This window comes from Diabrotica undecimpunctata, chromosome 5, assembly GCF_040954645.1.
Source record: "Diabrotica undecimpunctata isolate CICGRU chromosome 5, icDiaUnde3, whole genome shotgun sequence".
Taxonomy (NCBI): Eukaryota; Metazoa; Arthropoda; class Insecta; order Coleoptera; family Chrysomelidae; genus Diabrotica; species Diabrotica undecimpunctata.
In genome coordinates this window covers 152,900,716-152,920,565 of record NC_092807.1, presented here as the reverse complement: position 1 = coordinate 152,920,565, position 19,850 = coordinate 152,900,716, and the positions used below count along the sequence as shown (strand labels likewise).

At 35.0% G+C, this 19,850-nt stretch overlaps 1 protein-coding gene across 2 annotated transcripts in view; it reads right to left on the bottom strand.

Annotated features, from left to right (window-relative positions):
• LOC140442012 (sodium channel protein 60E-like) overlaps positions 1-19,850 on the bottom strand; it is a 285,972-nt gene that overhangs the window by 138,595 nt on the left and 127,527 nt on the right. For both annotated transcript variants that reach the window (XM_072533045.1, XM_072533046.1), the window contains exons 11-14: positions 19,602-19,819; positions 17,450-17,620; positions 5,234-5,427; positions 3,724-3,829 (exon numbers count right to left, since the gene is read on the bottom strand). In XM_072533045.1, the coding sequence (XP_072389146.1) occupies positions 3,724-3,829; positions 5,234-5,427; positions 17,450-17,620; positions 19,602-19,819 (689 nt within the window). The remainder of the gene's footprint in view (positions 1-3,723; positions 3,830-5,233; positions 5,428-17,449; positions 17,621-19,601; positions 19,820-19,850) is intronic.

Genomic DNA, 19,850 nt, shown 5'->3' with positions numbered 1-19,850 from the left:
TTATCTAGGTATCGAGAACAATGTAATAATTGTTTAACAAATGAACAATTTGTTTCAGAATTAGCCTTTAATTATACAACTTAGCGTACATGTTTTTTTTAGTGTACAGGAGTAAAAGTTTAGCAATATCTCTAATTCTATAGCGAAAAATATCAAAATTTTTTTGTGGAAATTGCGCGAAAAGTAAAAATAAAAATTAGTACAATTTTTTCTATTTTTATTGTTAACACTTCTTCTTCTTCTTCCTTCTTGTATGTAGGCTTTACAGCCTGTTTCTTCTTTAAAATTAGCCCCCTTCTTCTTCTTCCTTTGCCCTATCCGTTTCGAACGTTGGCTATTAACAAGGCTATTTTGACTTTGTTTACGGCACCTCTGAACAGTTCGGTCGATGTTAGTCCGAACCATTGTCGCAGGTTATGCATCCATGAGTGTCGTCTTCTTCCCGGTCCCCTCCTACTGTCGATTCTTCCTTGGACTATTAACTGTAGCAGCCGGTACTTAGTATTCCTCATGACATGTCCGAAGTACTCAAGCTTCCGTTTCTTTACGGTGAAGATTATTTCTTTGCTTTTGCCTATTCTCTGCATTACTTCCACGTTAGTGATGTGGTCTGTTCAGGATATCCGAAGAATACGGCGATATATCCACAGCTCAAAGGATTCTAGTTTCTTCAGGGTGGCTTCCGTTGTGGTCCATGCCTCTGCTCCATAGAACAAGACCGAGAAAACATAACACTTGACCAGTCTTAATTTTAGTTCCATTGAGATTTTGCTTGTGAACCACTTTTTCATATTGTTGAACGCGTTTCGCGCTTTTTCAATTCGTGATATTATTTCTGTTGACTGGTCCCATTTTGTGTTGACTGTGGTTCCAAGGTATGTGTATGTCTCCACTTGTTCTATTTTTCGGTTGTTTAATGTCAATTGCATCGGAGGTTGTTGTGTTCTGCTGATGAGCATGCATTTAGGTTTGGTTGTATTGAGTTCTAAACCATATTCTTGACTTGCCGTGTGTATGCTTTGCATGAGTCTTTGTAGCTCGTTGCAGTCATTTGCGATAATAACTGTGTCGTCAGCATATCTAATATTATTGATTACCTCTCCGTTTACTTTGATACCCTCCGAAACTTCTCCCAGTGCTTCTCTGAAGATTTGTTCAGAGTATATATTGAACAGGAGCGGCGAGAGGACGCATCCCTGTCGTACACCCTTTTTAATATCTATCTTCCCACTGTGTAAGTTGCCCATCTTTATGCATCTTCCTGAGCATTTCCATGAGTTTATCATGTTTGACCTTGTCAAACGCCTTGGAGAAGTCGATGAAGCACAAGTGGACGTCCTTGTGCATGTCTCTGCATCTTTGAATTAAAACTTGCAGACTGAAGATCGCCTCTCTTGTGCCCAATGCGCTTCGGAATCCGAACTGTGACTCCGATATATTTGCTTCGCATTTGTTATATATTCTATTGTGTATGATTTTGGTGAAAACTTTGGTAATGTGATTTATCAAGCTTATTAAGAGGTGTTGATCACAGTGTTTTGCACTTGGTGTTTTAGGTATGGCTACAAAGGTCGATCGAAGCCATTCCTCCGGAATCTCCCCTTTGTCGTAAAAGGTGTTAAAAAGGTCTGTCAGAAAATCGAGGAAGTGGTCATCCGTTTCGCATAGGAGTTTTATGATCTCGCCCTGTATGTTGTCGGGACCTGGTGTTTTGTCGTTTTTTAGCGATGAAATGGCTTTTTCCACTTCAGACCTTAGTATTTCGGGTCCAGTCATGTTGTCATCTTGGTCCACTGTCGCTCTGCGTTTATCGTTAAAAAGTCGTTCTACGTAATCTTTCCATGTGTCAATGAGCTTCAAGTCGTCTGATATAAGGTTACCGTCTGCGTCTATTAGTGTCGGGTGGGGATTATTGGTTTTCTTTTTAGTTGTTAATTCTTTGATCTTTTTGTGCATGTTGTGGTAGTCATATCTTCTGTCGCACTCTTCGATTTCATCGCATTTCTCCTTCAGCCAGCGTTCCTTCGCTTCCTTTATCTTTGTTTTTATATTGTGACTTGTTTCTTGATACTTCACTTGATTTTTGCATTTGTGTTGTCTTCTTTCTTCCATCATATCAAGGATTTCATCCGTCATCCATTCTTTCTTCTTTACGCGCTCCTGTAACAGAAGTGTCTTGTTTGTCATTTCAACAGCTCTTTTTATTTCTTCCCATTTAGCAACTCCGCCTTGTGCGGGTTCACTCAAGTTTCCAATGTTTCTTCTTAAGGATTCCTGTACTTGTTGTTTAATGTTGGGATCCTTTAATTTTCTAATGTTTATCTTGGTTTTGTTAGGCTTCCCTTCTATACGTTTTAGTTTGATTCCCAGTTTACCCACCACTGGGTTGTGATCCGATTGAGCGTCAGCCCCGGGATAGGTTGTCACTGATGTGATTGAGTTTCTGAACTCATACCTTTCTGGTATGCCTCCTTTCAATTAGCCTCCTAAATTGTTTAAATTATCACATCATCTTCTTCTTGGTCTTCCAATTTCTTCTTCTTCGTCCATTTGGTGACTTATCTCGTATTATTCGTACTATTCTATCCTCTGACATTCTACTAATGTGTTTGTTCTACTTCTGTTTCCGTTTTGTCACCCATCCATTTATGTCTTCTATATTGCTTGCTCTACTTATGTTTTCGCTTCTCTACCTATCCAGCAGACTTTTCCCTGATATTCGTCGTAGTATTAACTTTCATCTCTGTTGTTTAATTTAATTTTGCTGTGTTGTTTTAATTCTGCCTTTTCTTCCTTTCTTAACACAATTTACAATAAGCTACAATTTTACTTAAAAGTAAGTTTATTTTGATGATTCGATTTCCACTTCGGAAATCGGTCACAGAATACAAATAAACATTTGTTTTTATTACTTGGTAATAAAATTCTTCTAATAATTTAATTTTAACTAAGCCAATTATATTAACAATGCATGTTTATATCATACATTTTAAAGTAGATGCTTTTAAAATGATATTGTCAATATTTTTGAGTTGCATTCCTGGGACGACTTCATTTTGAGATAGTTTATTTGATTCAATCCTGGTACCGACACCGACTGACTACAACCCCTAATTGTTATTTTTCAATTTAAATTTATAATACTATCAAAGAAAACAATAACTAAACCAAGATATAACATTAGTAAATTGAGGGTACTAACGATTATAGACAAAATGACTTCAGAACTATCAGAATTATGTCCAAATAACAATCCATGACAGAGCAAATGTTATTTATATAAATATTATAAATGAAGAGGTCTTATGAAAAGCTACTGGAAGAGAGTTTCTGAAATTAGATTTTTTAAACACCATTTTATCGTATTCATATACGATAATATAAAAATCTTTCATGGACTCATAGACTATAAGATTGTTGTGACACATAAAAAATTACTTTCCTATAAAATTGATCAAATAAATAAATACACTATGAGTTTCATTATTATTGATAAGTTTACCGCAATTGCTAAATATATACTTCTGTGAGATTAGTCTTTTCCAGATTATTCTATGATCTAGATGTGATCTTTCAGCTCCTTTACGTAGCTAAAACTTAAAATAAAATGTTTTTGTAAACTGAATGCTACAGTCTACCAAATATTCTAAATTTTTTTCCAATTTTTTTATAATCATTTTCTACTGACTATGCATTTAATGACAAAATATATCGATACTTTACCTCTGCTCGTTCTGCTCTCATACAGTCCCACAAAGGTTCAATCCATTCTCCACAAAGGATGCGAAAAATCATCATGAACGAATGAAAAAAGTCAGTGAAATTCCACCTAAATAAAAAAAGTGTATTAAAATTAAAATTCCTATCAGAATTTATATTATGAATTAATTCCAAATTTATTTTACAATGTGTTATATATATTTCAGTAATTTTGACTTGCACGCCATCATATTACATTTATATTTACAGTGAGGGCGTTTAGGTTGAAATAAATTCAATATTTTTGGGTCTAACAGAATTTTAGCAAAATGCTTTTACACTTCAATTTTTATTTTCAAATGTGCATCTTACGGTACAATTGAATATACTAAGGACGTCACCATTTTCGTGTAAAAGACGTCATTGTTTTTTTATAAATGGAATAATATATTTTTCTCTTCATTTTTTACATTTTACAACGATAGACGATTACAAAAATGTATAATACTTACTTTATTACATTCTTATGAACTATCTAATACAATAATATTAAACAAAAACCAACGTTTTTGGCTGACAAAGGGAATAAAAATAGATGGAGCATATCTAAACAACTTACGTTTCGCCAATGATTTAGTCATAATAGCTAATAACTTAGGAATAGCAAGAGAGATGGTACAAGAAATCGTTGTGGCTACAGGAAAAGTAGGTTTAAATTTAAACAATTTGAAAACAAAAATAATGACAAATGTGGTACCTCACCAGAACGTCAGTATTGGTGGGCAAGAAGTAGAACTCGTAAATAAATTTAAATACCTAAGACATGAAATTATGATTGGCAGGGATAATCAGACCCATAAACTAAAAGTGAGAATCGGTCTTGGGTGGGCAGCATATGGAAAACCGAACATCCGAACCCAGCCGTGAGCTGCCCACATGCCTGAAGAGAAAAGTAATTAATCAATGCGTCCTTCCAGTATTGATATACGGAACAGAATTACTTACTTTGACAAAAGCCTCAGCTACCAAACTAGAGTTACACAGAAAAGAATGAAGCGATCCGTGTTAGGAAAAACAGTAGAAGAACCAGGGTGACTGACGTCATCGAAAGGATAGCCACACTAAAATGGAGATGGGCAGGACACATAACTAGAATAACGAATGGCTGATGGATAAAGAAGGTATTGGAATGGAGACCAATGGAAGGCAAGAGAAGCGTCGGTCGACCACCTACACGATGAGCTGACGATTTAAGAAGTAAAAATGAATGAGAGTGGCGCAAGATATTCGGAGTTGGGCATACAAGGAACAGACCTATGTTCAGCAGTGGACTTTTGAGGCTGGATGATGATGATAAAAGAAACCAAAACAATAACACAAAGTACCACTATTAAAATTTTAAATAGGCGCACAGCTACAAAAAATGTTCAAAATAACCTCCCAGAAACGTAACACAAGACGCAAATCTTAACCTCATTGGTGATCGTAGTCGTGCAAATGTTCTTACACTAATATTTTTATCAGATTACTTTACCTTGGAACAGGGTCAGGAAAAAACTTCTCCTCTGTGTAGTCTTTGGCAAATAGCTGCATTCCGATGACGGCGAATATGTAAATAACGATGGCTAAAACTAGAGTCAAGTTTCCTAAAGCTCCTATGGTACTTATAATGATACTTAGAAGCACTTTCATGGTTATCCAAGACTGAGCTAATTTTAACACCCGCAACTGAAAACAAGAATTTATAAATTAGTGTATGCAGCAAACTTTTGATTTAAACAAAATATATTTTGTAAATGTAGAGTTTTGCCGTTAACATTAGGATAAAAAATAGTCCGGTAGTGGGGTTGCCTTTCTATATGCGTGTAAGCGGACAGTTAAAATTTTTTTTTTTGCTGAATACAAATAAGTAGGTCTCCCTTTTCAAAAAGTAGTAGGTACCAATTTTCATAAACAATTTTTATAATTTTTTTTTTAAACTTGAATATTTTAATATTTACAACTCGTCCCATCGTAAAGTACTGCTAAAAATAAACTTCTCCAAGAAATAAACGCACCACTTTAATAAATCAATTTTATTTGTAAACAGGCAAAGCATAAAAAATAAAACTTCACCAGATTTATTCTACAGTTTATTAGTAATCAACAATTTGTCTAATCATCAGAAAATGTTGAACAAAAAAAAAATAAAACGGAAAATTCTAAAAAAATAATGATAAGAAAAGTAAAATATAATTTGAATAAAGTCTTAATACCAAGTGGTTCCACCTCTACTACGTATAACAGCCTCACATCGTTGGCCTATACTTACAATTAACTGCCGTATTTCATTTTGGTCTAGTTCTCTCCAAATCTGGATCAGCCTCTCTCCCACTTCCTGTAAGTTGTTTGGTTGGATCGGTGTCGCTCTTAATCGCCTATTAAGGATATCCCAGAGATTTTCAATCTGATTTAAATCAGGACTATGTGCTGGCCATTTCATAGTGTTAATTTCTACCTCTTCTATATAATTTCTGACGATCTGTGCAGCGTGAGGTCTGGCATTATCTTGCATTAGTAAAAAATTTTCACCGATATAAGAAGCGAATGGTACTACATGTTGACCAGGATCTCCAATATGTACCTTTCAGCTATAACAATTTGTATGACCACTAGGTCAGTACGTGCGGTCAAAGAAATACCACCCCACACCATAACGGACCCTCCACCAAAAAATGTGGCGTGTGAGAAGTTACACTTTGCATATCGTTCGTTGGGTCGTCGGAACACACGAACACGTCTGTCGTTATTGTACAAACAAAATCGGGATTCATCAGTAAATAGCACTCGTTCCCAGTCAGCCTTTGACCAATTAACGTGTTCTCTGGCAAAATGTAGTCTCCCTCTTCGATGCTCTGCAGTTAATAGAGGACCTCGTGCTGCTATCCTAGGTGTTAAGTTGTATTCTCTTAGTCACTGGCGAACAGTTTTAGTACGAATTTGTAGACTTCGATGTGTTACAAAACGTTGTCGAAGAGCAGAAATTCTTAAAAATCGATCTTGAATAGGGGTAGTTACCCGGTTTCGTCCTTGACCTGGTCTGTGAGTATGATCTCCTCTTTTGAGAAATCTTTCTAATACCCGTGAGACGGATGTGTGGGACACATTAAACCGACAACAAATTCTTCGGTAACTCCAACCTTCTTCCGACAGTATCACTGCTTGGGCACATTCATCTCGGGTTAAATTACGTGATTGACGCTCCATAATAAACACAATTACCAATAATCAACAATTAAACAGTAGCCGAATAAAATTTGTGAACACTTCGAAATTGGTATATTTATAGAATTAGTACATTTTTTGCTTCTTTTTGTTTTGTTGCAAAAAAACTATAGCGATAAAACATTCAATAAATATAGAGTGTAGCATATACAAGGGGCTTGCAAAATATAACATTACAATGAAAATTTTTATTAACGCTAATAAAATATTTTAATATTTCAAAGTGGTGCGTTAATTTCTTGGAGAAGTGTATATTAAAAATGCTAAAAAGAAAAAGTTTATAGTGTGAAAGTTATAAAAAAATTTAACTCGAGAAAACGAAGGTTTTCGAGGTTGTTAGGACCTATTATCATCAAAGAGTTCTTGTATGTATTTGGTACATATGCGCATTTCTTAATGTTTACCTGTGATGATTTTACCCTGTTGATCTTGCAGTTTGCTAGCTGTGTTGGATTTTTAAAGACCAGCTGCTTGTTTTACGTTTTTATGCAAATTAAATGTATCGTGTTTTTGTTTCAACAATTCTCTTAACACTATGTTTTTAACTAATTTTCTTTGGCGTTTCGTATTTCGGTTCTTATTTGTCTCTAAATATTTTTGTACATTCTTTTGTTATTCTTTCATTTTCTTTTTTCTTCCATGAGTTGCAGTATATTGTCATTTATCCAACTTTTCCTCTTCTCTTTATTTTCTATTAGATTTTCTGGTCTTGTTAAAGGTTTCACATAATATTCTGGAGTGATTCTTCTGGATCATATGTTTGTTCCATGTTACTTAGCTTTTCTGAAAGAATACGTGCGACTGTCTCCTTTGTTTCCTTATCTTTTAATCTTCTCATATCACATTTCTTGTTGCTATTCTTTTTTGTAACCTTTTTAAATCTAAACCTAAATTTACCAATAACAGGAATATGATCTGACGATACGTCGGCACAGGGGTAACTTTTAACTGATAGCCATCCATTATGCAATTTCTTGTTTACCATTATGTTATCAATTTGATTCCTTATTCTGTTTCCTGGTTGATCTTGCGGAGAGATCCAAGTACAAAACCAAAAAGTACAGTAACCAAACAGTGCCTGCCACAAAGTTTCGCCAATTAGAAGAGAAGAGACGTATATGATTCGGATATTGAAAATTAGCACACACACACACACACATCTCACTCATGAATCTTTAATAAACTCCAGCAATCCGCTTTTGTACTAATACTACAACTCCACCATATCAATAGAACACGTGCGTCTTAATTGTAACAGGCAAAAAACCTTGATAGCAATCTAAGAGACATTCTTGAAAGGATTAATAAGATATTTTCAATTTAAAAAAAAAAACATTAATTTTTATACTTAACTTAAAAGTATTGTAAAAAAATCGTAAACTGTAACTGCGCTACTGACTTGTAAGCCAAAACACATATTTGCAAAGAAAAAAACTTGGTGAATAAACACTACCAACAAATGAACTAATTTAAAAAAAATGTGAAGCGTCGTCATTAATTTTTCGTGAATACAACCGCATAACAAGTAGGTACCTGATATGGATCAATCGATATTAAATTCTGGGATAAGTGTATGCGAAGCAAAAATTGATAACCTCATCAGAATTTCCTGTTGACAGCTACAACGTAATTTCGTAGGAACTTGAAAGATACATTGCTTTTTTATAAAATGAAAGTGAATTCTTATAAGCAAAAATATAGATATTAAAAAGCTACAAGTGGCTTTCACTTTAGCATTTTTATTTGATAACGTAAAAAAAATAATTAAATCTTATTTAAACGGGAAATTTTGAAATAAATTGCAGCAAATCAAAACAGGAATATTATATTTTGATTAAAAGTGATATAAAATATATTCTATAATTTTATAAAAACTTAATGATGTACATGACTGTAAATTGTTAATTAGGTAAAACAGATAACTTCCTTAAAATGTCATCTTTACGCGAAGATTGGCTTAATGTTTTTCTTCTTTTTCTACAGACATGACTGTCTGGATTTATATGTGCCTCCAGTATGTTGTCATTCCTTGGTTTGGTGTTCTTCCCACTGACCCTCTCCCTATTGAGAAACAGTCTGTCGTCGTATTTACTACTCCATTTGTTTTCATTCGGCCTTTATGATCGTTCCATTCTACTCTTCTACTTCTTACTCAGTCCTTCATGTTCCCCACCTTGTATCTCCGTCGGATATATGTAATTCTAGATCTGTTTTATAGTGTCATACCATCAATTTTCCAAAGGTTTTCATCTCTCTTCAAAAGGAAGACAAATCGAACCCGGAAAATTACAGAGGAATTAATTTATTAAACACAACACTAAAATTAACATTCCAATTGATAACAAATAAACTGAATGAAATTATAATACTAGCAGAAGAACAACAAGGTTTTAGGTCAGAAAGATCATACTCCGACGCTCTATTTCTAATGAGGCAAGTGTAAGAGAAATCATTAGAATATAACAAACCAGCATATCTGTGTTTTGTGGACCTTAAGAAGTATTTGACCGAGTCTAACTAAAGGACGTTATCCACCTCTAGTAATAATTAAAATGATTGAAAATATCTACCAAAACAACACAATCAAAGTAAAAGCAGAAGAATTAACCGAACCTATTAAAGCTGACAATGGAATAAGACAGAAAGATTCCCTGAGTCCCCTATTATTTATCCTGATTATGGATGAAATAATAAAAAAGTAAGAACTAAAAAAGAATAAAACAACTTAAAATAATTTGCTATGCAGACGACGCAATACTACTCTCTCAAAGTAAAGACGATTTACAACGTATGCTACACTAATTTAATATAACCGCCAGAAAATTTAACATGTTAATTTCCCCAAAAAAGCATGGTTACAACAGCAAATTTACTAATATGTAAATTAGAGCTGGAAGGTCGGATAATAAAACAAGTCATGGAGTTTAAATATCTAGGCATCACATTATCTAGCTACAAAAAGCTTAAAACTGAAGTGAAAGATCAAGTGAATAGAGCAAACAGAGCTGCAGGCTGCCTAAATGAAACAATATTAAGAAATAAAAATATCGGGAAAGAAATGAAAGGCAGAATTTACAAAACAGCCATCAGACCAATAAGATCAATAATGACATACGCGGCAGAAACACGAACTCAAACAGAGTGGACAAAAAGGATGTTAGAAACAGCAGAGACGAAAACACTTAGAAAAATTGATGGTAAGACACGGACAGAGCTAGAAGTACAGATATACGACGTAGATGCAAGGTGAAGAACATCAAGAACTGGGTAAGAAACAAAAGGGTAGAATGGAACGATCATGTAAGCTAAATGACAACAAATGGAGTAGTAAAAAAGACCAGAGGTGGATTCCAAATAGGAAGAAGATCAGTAGGAAGACCAAGAAAACAATGGGACGACAACCTGCCCAATGTCCACTTACCATTTTACCTTTATGGAATCATTTAGCATTTTTTCAATATTGTTGAATTCTTTTTTTATACAAAAAAATTAAAATAACAGAGAGGTTTAATCTCGCCTCATAATAAGAGGTATACACCTCATAATCCAGGGCAAGATCGCCGGAAGAAGTGGCCCAGGCCAAAGAAGAATATTCTAGCTCCGAAATCTTCGAGAGTGGTAACAAGAGACATTCGCTAATCTGTTTCGAGGTGCCGTAAATAAAGTTATTCTTGTCAATCTGATCGCTAATATTCGATAATCGTACAGAAAGAAGACGAATTGTAAATAATACAGTGGTAAATCACAACAAATTAAAATGAATACCTGTCTCAACCTTAATAAAATAAAACTAATTTACGTTTGTTTCCTTTAATTTTAGAATCATAGGAAATAATTCTATTAGGTTCAATAAAAATTAGAGATAACCCACTATTTTATTTTCCTAATAGAGATATTTGTTTTCACTATAACACAAAAACCACGAAACAGTTGGTTGGTTTGCAACTATATTATTTTTATGGCAACGATTTGCAGCAGAAGTCGTTGGAAAAGAGGGAAAAAAATTCGCGGAACGTTACACTGAAAGTGTTTTCCGCAGTAGGGCGCATCTTTTAGCTGAGTTGGAATCGCTATTTTAAATAAAATCGCCGCTGTTATTTGCCGCTTTCCTCTAGATTTTTGCAGAAGAGCAGTTTTCACAATTTTGTTTATGTTGCGCTAGACTATACTGTACTAGATTGCTATGTTGACAAAAAGTTTACAGTTTGCGAGATTTTTCGTCTACAATCTTTTTTCTTTTATGAAACAATAATTTTTCTCTTAATAAACACTTCTGTTTTTATTTTTGTAATAAATTATTTGTGTAACCGGTTTTTTAATCTGATTGTTACTATAGAATAGCGAGAATCATAACCCTTAACTGGTCCGGCGTCGTCTGACAGACGATTCCATATTTTTAATTATATTTTATTGGAAATTGGCACTGCCTGCAGGCAAGTCCTTCTATCTAATCCTTAAACTATTGGAGCTTGATAAGTGGGTGTATTTTTAAAAAGTTTCTCTCAGTTTCTAAAAAGTTATCGTAACAATTAGGTCTAGAGTAGTTCCTCAGACGACGCCGGACTGTTGGTGTGACTTTTTTGTGTGTCGTGCATTTTTAGAAATTATGGCCGGGCCATCAAAACGAGTGCGTTTCGGCGATGACGATTATGAGACAACTCTTTTAAAGTTGTATAATGAGGAATGTGATAGTGACAGTGATGTAGACGATATTTCGGAAGATCATAACATTGAATCGGAACACGATACATGTTCGGAATTTTTTGATTCTGAGGAGCCTGCAGATTGTAATGAACTAGCAGTAAGTGATAGTGACAAAACCTATGTTTATGGTAAAAATCGACACAGGTGGCGTACGTCAAAAGTTATCCCCTCATCTAGAACACGTAAACACAAAATTGTCATAAAAGTGCTAATTCTAAAAACAAAGGCAAAAATCCTCGGGGAGGCTGCGATACCCTTGTCTGTTTGGAATATGTTGTTTAGTGATAACATTCTACAACATATTTAGCAGAATACAAACACAAAATTACGATCAATGCGTGAGAAATATTCTGCTAGTTCTATCCATCATCTTAGAGAAATGGATGTTATTGAGTTAAGAGCAATTTTGGGACTCCTTGTTTACACTGCAATTTTCAACTCCAGTCACGAAAATATAGACCGTTTATTTGCAAGAGATGGAACTGGAAGAGAAATCTTCAAAGCAGTCATGAGCAAAAAAAGAATTGCTGTTCTTTTACTTGCTATCTGATTCGACAATCCTGAAGACAGGGAGGAACGCAAAAAAGATGATCCAACTGCAGCTATTTCATTTATATTCAATACTTTCACTTTTCTGGCCAACAGAACAGACCTGAAGGGTGAAAAATTTATGGATTTACGAAAGAATGTACCTTAATTTCTCATGTAGGAAAAGTGGGAAAGGCTACAGTAATTATATCTTCAATGCATAGTAGACGTTATTGTGATCCCTCTAGTAAAAAACTAGAAATTATTTCTAATTATAATGAGAATAAGGGAGGTTTAGATTCTTTATATGAGAAATGCTCCAAAAGCACCTCAAGCCGTCGAACCCGAAGATGGCCCTTAACAATTTTTTCCGCATATTGGACATTGCTATAGCAAATTCATATATTCTACATCAGTGTTACAAAAACAATCCAATAATAAACGAAAAAAGTGTTTTTGCTTTGGAGTTGACTATGCAGTTAGTGCAAGATCACATGAAAAGACGAATGACAATGACGAACATTCCACGTCAATTACGTCTTGGAGTTCAAGAAGAACAAGAGGACAATGAGACGAATGTTCTTATTTTAGAAAAAGGCAAGATTTGTAGTTTGTGTCCGAGTAGAAATCGCAGGATGACAAAATACCTGTGCTTGCGTTGCAAAAGTCCTGTTTGTTTGAGATGTACAAAACCACTACGTAAAAATTGCATATAAAATTGATAAAGTTTGACTGATGCTGGAAACAAACATTTCTGATCGATTTTTATTTAACCTAGTTTTTACATTCATAATATATTCATTACTTCACACTTATTAAAACATATCTTCCTTTGCGCTACTTGTGACTAATTTTGAATGGCTTATTTTATTATTTGTTTATCAGAATTTGTACGCCAAAAAAATCTTTGGCAATATTAACCAATAATGGGAACCAAAAGTGCTTTCATAACATACAGTATGAAGTACATTATCTTAATTACAACACCAGATATTAGAAAAGAGACAGTATATGATAGGATATCTTACTACTGCCCATGGATGGTCAGAGACACTATAGAAACTTAAAAACACAACAAAACCTTGTGGTACCAACAATTCCAATGCCGGAATAACTGATAGATCCCTAGAGGAGGTACAAGGAGTATATATTCCAGAAATATAATCAAAGAACATGTTCGAGAAACATTATCAGTGAGAGGAAAAATTAGTTTACGGATTTATTATCAGTGAGCTACCACAATACCGCAGTGTATTGTAACGATGCTCTGATCGTTTAACAGTTCGAACCGTGGGAGTGTCAATATTTGCGCATCCACTTCTACAACGTGACGGCGAAGTGGGAATCAAAACGGCTATTTAAGGCGTGTGAATAGCGGAATTAGACAGTCTTGTAGCTAGCGCTCTAGGCTCCCTGACTCGCCGGTGTAGTGAACCTGCGAGCCATTCCGGACAGAGAGATTTCCGTATTGAGGATCATACTCTGTCCCTAACTAAGCGGAACCCATCGGTATTGCGTATTGAGCATTTACCGTGGATCTGCACAGAATCAACCGGGACAGAGAGATTTCCGTATTGAGGATCGTACTCTGTCCTTAGCCAAGCGGAACCCGTCGGCATTGTGTATTGAACATTGCCATGGGTCTGCACAGCTAAATATTTTGTTTGCGAGCATATTCGGAGCTTTCGCTGAATTGAAGCGAAAGCGAGTATAAATCTGCGCGCGATCGATTTCCCCCATTTCGTTTCTTATTAATTCTAATTAATTTCTTTTCTTTTATAGACGTTCGCCGAGGACTTCGTTCATCGCGGGATCCAGACGGGGACGTAGAATTCGTTTTAGTTTTATTCATTGTATAAGTATACAACGTAGGATTCCTTTTTATTTTCATTTATTGTAGATATACTAAATTAATAGATTTATTTTTATTTCAAACCTGTGTTTTACTGAGTCTGTCGCCCCGAAAGAGCTACCCATCACAGTATCCACCAATGTCTGCAGAGGTTGAAGTAGAATACAATGTGAGAAAGAAGTATATCAAGACCACGACCTATAAACCCTTAAACAAACCATTACTAATATTTGAGATTTTTCATTTATTTTTTTTGTTCATGAATTATACTTTAAATATTTTTATAAAATTTTTTACTCCGAAACCTAATGTAAAATTTAGATAGATATATATTAAAAGACCTTTTATTCCCCAAAATAATGTTACTCTCCAACTCTACATTTGTCAGCAGCTTCAATAAATTGTTATTGGGGTCAACTAACTACTGAATTCATAGCCTTTTTTTACACAAAACTTTTAGTGTGCACTTGGAAGAAATGGTTCTCTATCAAGTTAAGAGGCTTTTCAGACCGCCTGATCGATATTACAAATAGATTAGGGTCAAATTAGTGGGTAAACCAAATTGATCCTGGAAATATTGAGAGGAGCAATATTTAATTACAGTACGGATTTTTGCTAAGGCTATTAACTTGTTAATTAACTTTTATTTGACTCATTTCATTTTTTAAATTAAAAATCATTTTTAACTTTAACGAAAAAATTTACTCATTTAAATACCGTAAAAACACGCAAAAAACACTCATTGGTACAGTATTAGTTTAGATGGTCTGAAAAAGCGCAGAATGTCTTGGTGCAGCATACGTTGTAAGTCATCTTTACTTTTAGAGAGGGTAATATTGCGTCGCCTGGGTAGCAAAATATTTTAAGTTGTCTTTCTCCCATTTGGTATCCCTTTTAAGTTCTTTTCTTATTTTATACATAATCAGGTTGAACAATGGACGACTGAGGGAATCTCCCTGTCTTATCACATTGCCAGCTTTAATATGGTCAGTTAGTTCCTTTTCAACTTTAACTTTTATTGTGATATTTTGGTAGATATTTTCGATCGAATACTTAATCCTTAGAGGTATCTCTCTTGCATACAATAAATGGATAAGGTCCATGAAACATAGATATGCCGATTTGTTTTATTTTAGTAATTTCTCTTGCACTTGCGTTAATATAAATATAGTGTCGGTGCATGATCTTCCCAACGTTAAACCCTGTTATTCTTCTGATAGTATTATAATTTCATTCAGTTTATTTGTTATCACTCTACTCGTTTCTATCGTTCTTTCCTTTTATCTCCGTATTTTTTCGTTAAAATATCCTTTCTCTCTCTCTCTCTCTCGCCAACACATGTAAAGGGACATAGCCAGTGACCAGGACAGCAGCAGACATTTCTGTAAGCACTTGCTACCCGCAGTAGACTAGTTCTGTCCGCGCGTACCAAGAGTCTTTTGTACGCCTGTGTTTCCACAGTCGCACTCTATACTGGTGTCGCGTGTAAATATCCGTGTAAAATCCTCCTCCTTTTGGATTTGGTTTCCCCCATATTGGGCATTATCCTCTTCAGCATAGCTGCTTTTTCAGCTGTCTTATGGATCGCCTTCTGGACTTGCTCCCGCAACTCCCATTTATATGTAAGACCACCCGCAAGTACTTAACGTACTTTTTAGAAGTGATCTGCACACCAGCGCAATCAAACACAATTTTATCTCTCTCTTTATTGGGCCTTTAAGGACTATTGCCTCAGTCTTCTCCGCCGCGAGACGCAAACCATGATCTTTTATCCAATCCTAAATCAGAACACTTGTATACTATACCCGGAACAAGAGGAATTCGCTCTATAAATTCGCAATCCATGACCCCGTAATATGCTAAGTTCTAAGTTCCGTAGTACTGGATCCTAGATAATATGAGACTATATTCATCAAATATGCCGGACAGTTGCTCGCCGTTAGAGGACCCAGCACAGACGACCACTGCAACATATCAAAAGCGTTTCGGACATCAAAGAGGACTAGAACCGCCCACTTCACTCCCCTCCACTGCCCAGAACACCCCAATCACCGCATCTACCGTACTCTTTCCATTTCAATCCATACTGCCAAGGACAATCCCTCAGACCTCTCTATCATTTCTTCGATTCTCTCACGCAACATTTTGTACAACTTGCTTATGCCCGAAAAAAGACAAATATGCCAATACTTTCCAGTCTTTTTAGGTAGGAGTACGAGCTTCGAGATTTTTCAAGGCACCGGAAAAACTTGTACCTTAAGCAAGGCGTTTATGTGACACAAACAACTACGCAGGTTCCAGTCGTTCCCGACATTTAAGTGTCTCTGGCAGTATTACGTCTAAACCGGGAACCTTGCGGACTCCACCGCTGACGTAAGTTCCTCTGGAGAGTAGGGCTCAGCTCCTAAACATTTTTTACAAGATCAGACCTTAGTCTAGAGTTTAGAGTTCGAATGATCAGATGTTATGTTTTCTCTGTTTTGCTGTGTAGCTGTGAAAGTTAGACAATGGAATCTCAAACAGAAAAGAGAATATATGCCTTTGAAATGTATATATACAGACCAATGCTAAGAATTCCATAAGTACAAAAAGTTACCAAAGGTGAAGTACTACGGCGCATAAGTAAACCAAAACAATTACTCTGCATAATCAAAGAGAGAAAAATTCAATACTTGGGTCATATGTTGAGAGGTAAAAGATATGAATCATATTGTAAGGTAAAGTGCAGTGCAAAAGGTCAGTTCGAAGACGACAGAACTCGAGACTGAAAGACCTCAGGATAAGGTTTGACCGCTTATACACAGAAATCTTTCGAATAGCAGTTTCCAAAAATTCAATTGCCATTTGGATCGCCAACTTTCGAAAGGAGACAATACAATAAGACGAAGTAAGATGGGTTCGCCCAAATATGAATAAATAAAAACATATAAATAACAAACTAAAATATCCTAAATAGGCAGCTTTTATCCAAACTCAATTTACTAATAATTAGATATTTTAGAATAAAATATATAGCTTAGAACAGTAACCTTGAGATGCAAACATCCACATTCCCGTATATTAAAAAACTGGAAACGTTTTTTAAATTTAATATGCAAAACATTTAGAGTGAAATTAAAAGCTTTTATCCTACTATATATAACAAGACATTATAACGAGGAACTGTAAACAAACTCTCTTACATTCCTCTAAATGTAATAAGAGAAGACAATAAAATTTAATTTATTAAAAATACTAAGTTAGTAAAACCGTATAAACAAATCCATTTTAAAAAGATATCAATGTTTTTTATCACTTTCCGCTTCATACCATCTATACGACACTAGATTCAATTAAAAGTTGTTTGACTAGAAGATATTTTTAGCAAGTAATTTTTTCTATAAATATAAAATATGCACTTACCAAACGAAGACCTCTAAGAACTGAAAGTCCATCAACCAATTCGAATATAAGGTCAAGCAGACTAGCAGATACGATGATTAGATCAAAAATATTCCAGCCGCAGTGAAAGAAGTCCTTGCTTAACGCCATTATCTTGAGGCAACACTCGAAAGTAAATATGGAAGTAAAAACCTGAAAAATAAAAAATGCCTGAGTGATTTTCGAAAAAAAAAAAAATGTTTGAAAGATCGAAAGAGATTGGGAGCTCAATACAATATCGTCTTCTTCTTCTTAAAGTGCCTATCCGTTCCGGATGTTGGCGATCATCACGGCTATCTTTACTTTGTTTATTGCAGCGCGGAACAGTTCAGTGGTAGTCGTGTTATACCACTTTCGTAAATTTTGAAGCCAGGAAATGCGTCTTCTTCCCGGTCCTCTCTTACCATTTACTTTCCCTTGGAGAATCAGCTGGAGAAGGCCGTAACGTTCTTGATTTCTCATTACATGTCCTAGATATTCCAACTTTTTAGTTTTGACGGTGATGAGAATTTCACATTCTTTCCCCATTCTACGCAGGACCTCCACATTAGTAACTCTGTCAACCCAGGATATACGTAAGATGCGCCTATAACACCACATTTCGAAAGCTTCGAGCCGATTCATAGATGCAACAGTCAGTGTCCATGCTTCTATTCCGTAGAGCAGAACTGTGAATATGTAGCAGTTCAATAGACGGCATTTTGTTTTTAATGATATGTCTCGACTGTTGAAAATGATTCTCATTCTAACGAATGCTGCTTTTGCTTTTATTATTCGCTGTTTAATTTCTGTTGAGTGGTCCCATTGGCTATTTAAATTGGTGCCTAGATATGTATATTGCTCGACTCTTTCGATATTCTGTTGGTTGATTGTAAGTTGAGTGTTTAGTATTGGTTTTTTACTAATTGTCATAAATTTGGTTTTCTTTATGTTAAGAGCTAGTCCGTATCTATTGCTGACTTCTGTTATGCGATTTGTTAATATTTGTAAGTCATTCAGATTATCGGCAAAAACTATAGTGTCATCTGCATATCTAATGTTATTTAACCATTCACCGTTTATTAGTATTCCTTTCGCACAACCGTCTAAAGCTTCCTTAAATACCCATTCAGAATAAATATTGAATAACAATGGAGACAAAATACAGTCCTGTCGTACTCCACGTTCTACTGCAATTTTATTAGTTCACTGGTCTTCTATTTTGATTTTGGCCGTTTAATTGTAGTAAATGTTCCTGATAATTCTAAGATCTTTGTTGTCAATTCCAATTTCTTGCATTAGAGTCATTAATTTTTCATGTTTTACTCTGTCAAATGCCTTCTGGTAATCTATAAAGCATACGTATATGTCACAATTCACATCCCTGCATTTCTGAAATAGCACCTGTATAGCAAAAAGGGCCTCCCGTGTTCCCAGAGCATCACGAAATCCGAATTGTCGGAATATCGTCATTGGCTTATATTCATAATTAAAATTTTTTAAATACGGTTCAGAAAACCTCAACTTATGTTATTTAAAATGACTTCAGTACCCTTCAAAGCAGTATTTCCCAAATTTTCTTAGGTTAGTGACCCCTTTTGACAAAAAAATTAGTGACGACTTCCTTGTCTTTAAAAACATTTCCAAATCAACGGAAATATCTAATACAACGTCAAATATTTAGTACAGCTGTTTAATAGAAAAAAATTTCACTAGCGCCATCTATGAGCCAGTTAAACAATTTCTTTTTTTTTTCGTTTTTCATTCATATTTAAGCAAAAACAGATGCTATATTAGTGTCAATTGATTTACCAAGAGGTAAATCGATTTTTTTCCGTTTTGCCCCCTCTACGAGAGCGGTTTTAGGGGAAAGCCCTGGGGTAAAAGAACAATTTTTGAGGTTCAGTGGCATTCTCGTCTCTGATGACTGAAGTATATAGTAAATCTTATGATTTTCAAACGGACAGGTGTCGGTCATGATTAAAATAAGAAATATATGGTTTTGAAATTGATGTTGGTGCTTTACATTAGATTTTTAAAAAATAAAATAATATAATTCATTTTTATTCCACAGATTTCAATTTTTTTTGTGATCTTTCTACTGATTATATTATATTTTGAGTTTTAAAGATCTATGAGTACAAAAAATGCTCACCTTATTGCCTATATCTAATGCTTTCAGTATCGATTCGCTCATCCCATGATGTTCCATGGCGAGAAACATCGTATTAAGTACAATGCAGACTGTTATGGCAAGTTCAAACAGAGGATCCTTGACAATCTGATATAATCCTTGCTGAAACTGTAACCATCCTTCGTAGTCCATACAACACGACTCACATCCAGAGCAGTTCCTATCTGGTATTTGTTGATCTGTAAAAAAATAATAAAATTTTGTCAGATG